The 9,179-nt window shown below is 46.1% G+C and overlaps 1 protein-coding gene across 2 annotated transcripts; it reads left to right on the top strand.

Annotated features, from left to right (window-relative positions):
* The first annotated feature begins 229 nt into the window (after nt 1-229).
* LOC123824421 (GTPase IMAP family member 7-like) lies at nt 230-6,966 on the top strand. Of its 2 annotated transcripts, none has more exons than XM_045847556.1 (2): nt 230-333; nt 4,786-6,966. In XM_045847556.1, exon 2 carries the CDS (start codon nt 4,826-4,828, stop codon nt 5,735-5,737), a length of 912 nt encoding a protein of 303 aa, XP_045703512.1. In that variant the 5' UTR covers nt 230-333; nt 4,786-4,825; the 3' UTR covers nt 5,738-6,966. The 2 variants fall into 2 exon arrangements, with proteins under 2 accessions (XP_045703512.1, XP_045703513.1); XM_045847557.1 differs by lacking the exon at nt 230-333 and adding an exon at nt 3,754-3,775.
* Nucleotides 6,967-9,179: the final 2,213 nt, after the last annotated feature.

Genomic DNA, 9,179 nt, shown 5'->3' with positions numbered 1-9,179 from the left:
CATTTGATGAGGGCCTTTTCAATCCACCACTGTCACCCAAATACTGAACATAGCTTTGGAAATTTCAGTGTGAGAGCAGCAACATGGAACCCAAGGTTTGAACTTCACTAAACAGAAGCACCGCCAACTGATAGGACACTGTTTCTGTCTCATTAAAGGCAAACAGGTCCTCCACTGGCCCCACCCAACCTCAGCTTCCTGGCTCAGCGCTTTCAGGGGTGCGAACTCTCTCCTCACAGTTAAAGCACAAGCAGCAGCTGAAAGAGCTTCATTGGGGAAAACCCAGGAACTCCTCAGCAGGTTGAAGGGAAGGTGAGCCTGGCTTTGACCCAGGTGAGCCATAGGACTGGGAGGGCAGTGGGGCCAGGGCAGGTGCAGGGGGTGGCTGTGGTCCAAGGAGGAACCAGGGACGTTGCCAGCCCCACAGTCAGAGGAGTGTGCTGTCACAGGGTAGTGGTGAGGGGTAGGAAGTGGAGGAAGGAGCTGCGTTATGAGGACAGTGTCCTGCCTCTCATACCAACAGGACACGTGTGTGCTGATGGGGGGCGCTTCTTGCCAGACACTGATGCTGCTGCTGAGCCTTCCTCCTCCCTTGATGGGAAACTGGTGTCCCCAGGGCAGATGTTCAGGGCTGACAGTGACATAGAGTCCAGGCCGTCCAACTGCCTCTGTCCACTGCCAAGATCAGGATCCCAGGCAGTGCAGTTGGCCCTCTGGGAGAGAATGGACGACCCATCCCCTCCACTCCTTGTCCAGCTCTGACTGGTGAGGTTTCAGAGTCAGGGGCTGAGGAGGAGCTGGGCAGAGGACTGTGGGCCATGGTTAGGAGGGAAGGCGGGAGTAAAATGGACTTTCAGTTGGGTCCCTGCTCTGCCCAGTAGCTGTGAGCTCTGTGCCCCTGGCCAAGTGTCTCAGCATTTTCAGCCACATCAATGCCCTTATCTTAAACGTTAGCATAGTAACCCTGGCTGGGTGGTTCCATTGTTTGGAATGTTGTCCCATAGACAAATATTTGTGTGTTCCATGCTGGTCAGGGTGCACAATTAGGTTGTGGGTTCAATCTCCAGTTTGGGAGTGCATGGGAGGCAAGCAATTGATGTTTCTCTTGCACATGGTTGTTTCTTTCTCTCTAAAATCAATAAACATATCCTTGGATGAAGATTTAAAATGTGAGAATAATAAAAGGAGCTTCCTCACAGGCTATTTTGGGGGAGTAAATGAGATGATGTAAAAATATTTATCAGAGGGCTTGGTACAGAGTATTCAGTAGTGGCTATACTACACCTAGGTTAATTTTTTTATTGTGGAAAAAGTTTAACGTATCCAAAGGTAAATGAGTAATACAAGGAACTTCCATGAACCCACACCAAGCTTCACCGATTATCAATTGATGCCAATCTGCTTCATTTGTAAACTCAGTCCTCCCTCCCCACCTGGAATTATTTGGAGGCAGATATTGGACATTGTTTCAGTTTATCAGTAAATATTTGAAACCACTGAAAATTATTGCCATCATCAGACTTTAAAAAGGAAGTAGAATTATTTTTGTTCTTTAATATATTTTACTGATTATGCTATTACAATTGTCCCATTTCCTTCCTTCACTCCGCTCCACCCTGTACACCCTCTCCCACCCACTTCCCCTCCACCCCCCGCCCACTTTAGTCATGTCCATGTCTCATAAGTTCTTTGGCTTCTACATTTCCCACACTATTCTTGCCCTCCCCCTGTCTATTTTCTTCCTACCATCTATGCTACTTATTCTCTGTACCTTTTCCCCCTCTCTCCTCCTCCCACTCCCCTGTTTCTAACCCTCCATGTGATCTCCATTTCTGTGGTTCTGTTCCTGTTCTAGTTGTTTGCTTAGTTTCTTTTTGTTTTTGTTTTAGGTGTGTTTGTTAATAATTGTGAGTCTGCTGCCATTTTACTAGACATGTTTTTTATTTTCTTTTTCTTAGATAAGTCCCTTTAACATTTCATAAACTAAAGGCTTGGTGATAATGAACTCCTTAAACTTGACCTTATCTGAGAAGTACTTTATCTGCCCTTCCATTCTAAATAAAAGCTTTGCTGGATAGAACAATCTGGGATGTAGGGTCCTTGCCTTTCATGACTTGGAATACTTCTTTCCAGCCCCTTCTTCCCTGTAAGGACTCTTTTGAGAAATCAGCTGACAGTCTTATGGAAACTCCTTTGTAGGTTACTGTACCCTTTTCTCTTACTGCTTCTAGGATTCGCTCCTTCATTTTTACCTTGGCTAATGTAATTATGATGTGCCTTGGTGTGTTCCTCCTTGGGTCCAACTTCTTTGGGACTCTCTGAACTTCCTGGACTTCCTGGAAGTCTATTTCCTTTCCCAGAATGGGGAAGTTCTCCTTTATTATTTGTTCAAATAAGTTTTCCACTTGTTGCCCTTCCTCTTCTCCTTCTGGTACCCCTATAATTCATATATTGGAATGTTTAAAGATGTCCTGGAGGTTTCTAAGCCTCTCCTCATTTTCTTTGAATTCTTATTTCTTCATTCTTTTCTGATTGTGTTTTTTTCTTCCTTCTGGTCCACTACTTTGATGTGAGACCTGGCTTTCATTCCATCACTATTGGTTCCCTGTGCATTTTTCTTCATTTCACTTATTGTAGCCTTCATTTTTTCATCTAATTTGCAACCAAAATCAACCAATTCTGTGAGCATCCTGATCACCAGTGCTTTGAACTGTGCATCTGATAGGTTGGCTATCTCTTGGTCGCTTAAAAGTAGGGCTTGTGGGGCTTTCACTTGTGTTTGAACGATCTCTTTTTTCCCTTGGTCTGGTCACACCTATTACATATGAGAGGCAGAGCCTTAGGTGTTCACCAGGATGGGGCACCCCCTTTCCTGGGTTGTGATGCTGTATGTGGGGGCAGGGTCTGAGAGGGAACAATGGTGCTTGCTCCACTCTCCATCAGACCTCAGTCCCTTCTGCTGCTTCCCCCGAGCAAACTGAGCCCCTCTGGTGCCAATTGCTGTGTGGGTGGGCTCGTGTACCCTATGGGACTTTCCAAGGACCACTCCTGTGAGGATGGGAGTCTCTCCCTGCGCCTCAACCCCCACAGGTGTTTTCAATCAGTACCCCAAGGGTCTATTTCCCAGCGCTGGGATCCAGGGTTGCACGCAGTGCCTTGCTTCACAATTGCCACCTCGCTAGATCTGCCGGTTGCCACTCCTCAGCTGGGGTCTGCCAGCTGCCACTTGCACTCCCAGGATCCGCCCGCTGCGGTCTTGCATGCCCCGATGCCTTACCCGCCTGGTCCCAATGCTATCTGGTCTCTGTGCCGCTACCTGTGCTTGGCTGCCCAACTCCACTCCTCCTACCGGTCTGGATAAACGTGTCTATTTCAACTTCTTGGTTGTCTGACTTCCATACATTTCAATTTTCTGTCAGTTCTGGTGGTTATTCTCTTTCTAAATTGTTATTGTCCCTATCTTGGTTGTGCAAGAAGGCACAGTGTGTCTACCTATGCCTCCATCTTGGCTGGAAGTCCTGTTTCCGTAACTTTTAATTTTGTTTGTGTAATAGGGAAATTCACCCCCTTGATTTACATTGGAAAATGCTTTTTCCCTAGTTTGACAATTTTGCTATAATTTTTCTGTGGTGTTTCTTGTCTCACATTATCTGTGAGAGTTTTATGTAATCAAACTTATTAGTCCTTTTCCTTACTCTGTGTCAGACCTTAGAAATATTTTCCCTACCCCCAGGTTACAAAGAATTTGCGGAGGCTTTTTCTGTTATTTTTATGGGTTAGTTTTCTATTTAAACCTGTGAAGTGTTTGAACGCTGAATGGCGTGAGGCAGTGGAGGCAGTTTTCTCCTTTTCTATACAGGTTCACAGTCGCCCCCACATCACTTTATTAGTCCACCTTTCTCCTCATTGATGTGAGATGCGGCCTTATTGAATCTATGGTAACATCTAATTAACTGTATTATAAATGCATATTGTATGGTTAATTTGGTCTGTTTCTGAATTATCTATTTCAGTTTCCCAGTTCCCTCTGTTCATGCACCAACCCCATGAGGCTATAATTATAGAAACTGTGTGTTGACTCCTGGTAGAGCTGGTCCTCCCTCCTTATTCTTTTTCTCGTCGGTGCTGAATAATGTTCTTTTTCTTTGTCCAAATGTACTTTATAATCCATTATATTAACTTTAGAGGATTACCTACTAGTTGCAACTTCATGATATGCCTTAAACATGAGTCAGTGTTGAATTGAGACAATTGTTTTTTGCATCTAGTTAGTTTCTTCTTCATCTATTAATGGGATGCCTTGAAAAAAACAATTTTCTCATATTGAACCATCCTAGCTTTTCTGAAATAAGTCATATTTAAACATGGTGTATCACTCTTTTTAGTTTCCAATAATTTTTTTAGGATATTAATATTTCCAAATGAGACACATCTGTGGCTTTATTTATTGGTGAAATCTTGGTTAGCCTTTGGGATCAATATTATACTTGATTCCCAAAAAGGACTGAAACTTTGCTTTCTTTGTGTGTGATCAAGGACAGCTCAGGGTGCCCTGAGAGAGCAGAGCTGTAAGGTGTAGGTGCGCTCCCCTGGGAGGGGCCTGGCCCTGGTGCTCTTCTGTGGGAAGGCTGTTATTTCTTCTGTAGTAATTGAACTGTATCATCTCTATTGGTCCTGGGAGCAATGTGAGTAATAGACTAGTACAAAGTCTCATGGAGGAAACGAGGGCTGAGAATGATCCCCACTTACCTCAGTTGACCCCTCCCCCTTTCCTTCCTTCCTCAGTGTCTTTCAGGAACCTGCACCCAGATTCTCTTGAACCAGCATGGCCAGCCTTCAGGACAACACTCTGTGGATCATTCTGGTGGGAAGAACTGGAAGTGGGAAAAGTGCGACAGCAAACACCATTCTTGGGAAAAGAGAATTTGATTCTAGAATTGCTTCTGGGTCTGTTACCAAGAGCTGTAAGAAAGAAGAGAGGGCCTGGGAGGGGAGGAAGCTTCTCGTGGTGGACACCCCAGGGCTCCTTGACACCAAGAAGAAATTGGAGACCACCTGTGAAGAAATCGATAACTGTGTCCTCTACTCCAGGCCTGGGCCTCACTCCATCATCCTGGTTGTACTGCTGGGCCGCTTCACACAGGAGGAGCAGAATACAGTTGAATTGGTCAAGGCCATCATTAGGAAGCACGTCATGAAGCACATGATCACCTTGTTCACTCACAAAGACAAATTACAAGGTCAGGAGCTCAGTTCATTTACAGCAAAGTCAGACAAGCTCCTAAAAACTATCATCACAGAGTGTCAGTGCTACTGCTGTGCTTTCAACAACAGAAGTGCAGACAAGGCTGAGAAGGAAGATCAAGTGCAGGAGCTGGTGGAGGTGATCGACATAATGGTGCAGGACAGTGGAGGGGCTCACTTTTCTGGTCCCATCTATAAGTACACAGAGAAAACATGGAAAGATGTGGAAGAGTCACTGAACAAAATCTCTGCTACTTATTCACAAAAGAAAAAAGTACTGGAAGAGAAATGTGCTAGGAATGTAATATCAAAGCAAGTCATGGAGAAACACATGAGAGTCCTAAATGAGCAATATGTTCAACAAATTGAAAATGCCAAGAAAGAAGCTGAAAAAAAATATTTGCAGCTGTTTTCAATGAGATTCAGCTTGTGCTTTCAAATGTGTGGCATATGTTTTAGAAATTATATAAATTCATTTTTTATTTTTCATTAATTTACTATGATTTGTCAATATGGTAGATTGTGTTTTCCAAAGATAGCTATAACAATATTCACTACCCCAGCTCTGCTTCTTGTACTCTGTGTTGTTGCTCCTTCTGTTGGTTGATGGGGACTTGAACCAAGGTTGGTTGTCCCTACCTTGAAATTCCATGGGCTCTGTGACTGCTTTGATGAGTAGTGACTGGTCTGACTTCTGAAGTTAGACAGGGACAGTGTCACCTTGCTCTCTGCAGTAGGCGCCCTCAGGACAGGCCTCCGTGCTGTGAGGAAGCCCACATTGTCCATCGAGAGGCCCCAGGAAGAGGACTGGAATCCTGGCCCCGCCCCCTGCCTGCTTTTCCATCTGCCAGTGAGACCACCTGCCAGCCCTGCAAGTGCAGCCACAGGGCAGTGGGCTCTCACGCTGCCATTGGAGCCGCCTAGTGGGGAAGCTGCAGACAGCAAAGATGGGCCATCCCCACCATGTCCCACCCAGTTTGTAGATTCATGAGAAAAATAAATGATGTTTCAAGCCACTAGGCTTTGGGCTGGTTTGTTGTGCAGTGACAGCTCCCCAGAGCATCCTCCCAGCTTGTTCCCCTGTCCCCACAGTAGCAACGCAGGCATGGAGTAACTGAATGGGCACATCAGGCCAGAATACATTGCAATAGAGTTCAAAAACTGAATTTAGGAAAATCAAATGAAAAGCCTGTGTGTGCCATGTGTCAGCCCCGTCTGGTGGTGCTCATTTTCTCCATCCATGTGTCCGAGCACACGGGCAGTGAAGAGCAGGCCTCTCCAGCAAGATGGTTCTGTGGTCCATGGAGGTCTGGGAGGTGCTAAAAATCCTCATGCTGTTTTTCTCTGTGTTCTTGTTTAGGTGCTACCCTAATGTGAAATGTCCCTGACTGTAACTTTAAAATACATTCTGTGCCAAATAATTTTCCATTGCCTCTGCAGATCCACAGTTTGCCCCCCTCACCATAGCTCTGTGCCCCAGGAGGCTGGCCTACATGGGACGCATGGTTACTGATCTCAGGGTTTGTGCCACTCGGGGTGTTCTGTTCAAGGATGAGACGTGGTGGTCCTCACAGGCGTGGCTCAGTCGGTTGGTCATCATTTCACAATTGTGACTCTTGGTCAGGGCACAGGACTGGGTTGTGGGTTCCATTCCTGGTTGGGTTGTGTATAAGAGGCCACAGATCAAAGTGCTTCTCTCACTTTAATGTTTTTCTCCCTTTCTTTCCCCTCTCTAAAAATAAATAAGTGAAATCATACAAAAATTGAGAAGTGGCTGTCACAAGGTGGTTTTATTTACTTGTAGCAAATGAAGGAGGCGGGGGTTTCACACCCTAAGTTCACTCTTTGGGATGGAGGCGGAGCCAGTGCTCATGTGCACTCACTGGTCAGTGCCACATCAGCTTCCTCTTTGCAGTTGGCTGCACTTACCTGGGGGCGCTCCTGCCAAGTGTGTCCTGCTTACAGCTGGTCTGCAAAAACTGCGCTGCATGTGAACATGTGGCAGGAACAGCGCTGAGTGAGAGTGGCCCCAGTCTGAGGCCCCTGTCCTGTCTGTCCACGTCGGCGGGCTCCCTGGCTCTCTGAGTCTTGCCGGGCTCCTGCCAGTGGGAAGTCCGAGCAGGAGGCCTCTTCCGGGTAGGAAAGCAGGTCAGAGTCCTTGTTCTCCTGCCTGTCTTTCTGCAAGGTCATCTCTGACCTGCTACAACCTGAAGTTGAATGCCACACTTCCTGTACCAAACCTCCCTTTATGGATTCCAGCTCTCCTTCTCCCCTCAGGGTTAGGGTGTCATTTCCTCACTGCTACCAGCAGTTTGTCTTGTCACTTGCATACCCTGTGTCACCGCCTGTAGGAAACATGTGCACTTGACTCTCCCCCAAGTACCTCATTAGAGCGATTAATCCATCTTAGCAGTACCCACAGCATTTTCTCTTTCAGACATACCCCGCTCTTTATTATTGTATTGAAAAAATATTCACTCCAGTGCTTTCTGACACCAGAAACATTTCTCCTGAGAGGTGAAATCTCTGTCATTGTCCAAGCAGAAAACGTGGTGTTCATACCTGATGAGTGTGCTAATGTACCGTCTTTACTAAATCACATGAAGATACAAGGCAACACCGTGAGGGACCTGACACCCTGCCTGGGGAACTTGCTAAGTCAGTGGTTGGGGTCATGGGGTTCTGGGTATAAAATGTTGTCCCTGATTTTGAGTCCTGACCTGTGTTTTCTCTCTCATGGGACTGCAGTGTTGCTGTGGCACCTGAGAGAGCAGCCACCAAACAAGGGAAGCTCGTGAAGCCCCTTGCTGCCCTCTCAGGGCCCACTGTAGAAGAAGGGGGGTATGAGTAATTGTATGGGCAGTCATCAGTGGTGGGGTGCCATTAACAGGTGGGACAAGGGTTCTCAGCCTGGGCACTTCCTCCTAAATGCCACAATGTCACACTGTGTTGAGCAGAGGAGCTGAAACGGGATGAGCTTGACCTGGGACGTGACTGTTGCGTGATTCAGCTGCAGAGAGGGGCTCAGCCTGGAACTGCCAGGATGGCGGGTGTGGGCGAAGGTGGAGCCTCCCCTGGGAGAGGCCAAGCTTGGAAACATTCCCCTGTGTCCCCCACTGTCTCACGTGAAAGGAGACTTGTTTCTTCCACCAAGGCTAGTGTCCCTTTGGCTCCCGCACTCGGAGTGATGAACCCACTGTGTTCTGTTACTTTTTTTTTTCTGTTACAAATAATGGTGCAATAAAGAACTTTATGCATGATTTTTCCTGTTATTTTTGTCATTGTAGTTCAGGGATAAAAGCTAAAAAGGGGTGATTGGTAGCAGAAGGGAAGGTGCCTGTGGACTTTACAAGGTATTGCTGGCTTCTCCTCTACTGGGTTGAACTGTGGTTCCCTCTTCCCCAGCTGTGCTGGGGAGGACCTGTGGCTCCTGCCCCTTCTGGCTGATTCTCAACACAGTCTGCAGTTCTGCCAGACCTGGAGGGGACAAACAGCATCTCACCTCGGAAATAGAGGTGTGAGTCAAAATTATTTTTTAAGTTATATTATTTTTATGTTTTGATTTATTTTTGTCTATTATCAGTGTATGTTACTGTCTTTTCATATATTCAAGGCACATTTAAACTGTTTTTCCTCTGAATGTTTACTTCTATCTTTTGATCAATATTCTATCAAGTTCTTGGTTATTTGTTTCTGTAGCTTATTTTAAAATATATTTTATTGATTATGCTATTACAGTTGTCCCATTTCCCCTTCATTCCCCTCCACCCTGCATACCCTCTCCCACCCACATTCCTCCCCTTTAGTTCATGTCCATGTGTCATAAGTTCTTTAGCTTCTACATTTCCCATACTATTCTTGCCTTCCCCCCTGTCTATTTTCTACCTACCATCTATGCTACTTATTCTCTGTACCTTTTCCCCCCTCTCTCCTCC

The sequence above is a fragment of the Phyllostomus hastatus genome, unplaced genomic scaffold (assembly GCF_019186645.2).
Source record: "Phyllostomus hastatus isolate PE091 unplaced genomic scaffold, TTU_PhHast_1.1 phas_contig_557, whole genome shotgun sequence".
In the NCBI taxonomy this organism is placed as follows: Eukaryota; Metazoa; Chordata; class Mammalia; order Chiroptera; family Phyllostomidae; genus Phyllostomus; species Phyllostomus hastatus.
Note: the sequence above shows the minus strand (reverse complement) of the source record. Positions and strands in the feature narration are given on the sequence as shown.

Bases quoted from the DNA above. Each gene is read 5' to 3' on its own strand.
- LOC123824421 (XM_045847556.1), top strand. From the start codon at position 4,826: ATGGCCAGCCTTCAGGACAACACTCTGTGGATCATTCTGGTGGGAAGA.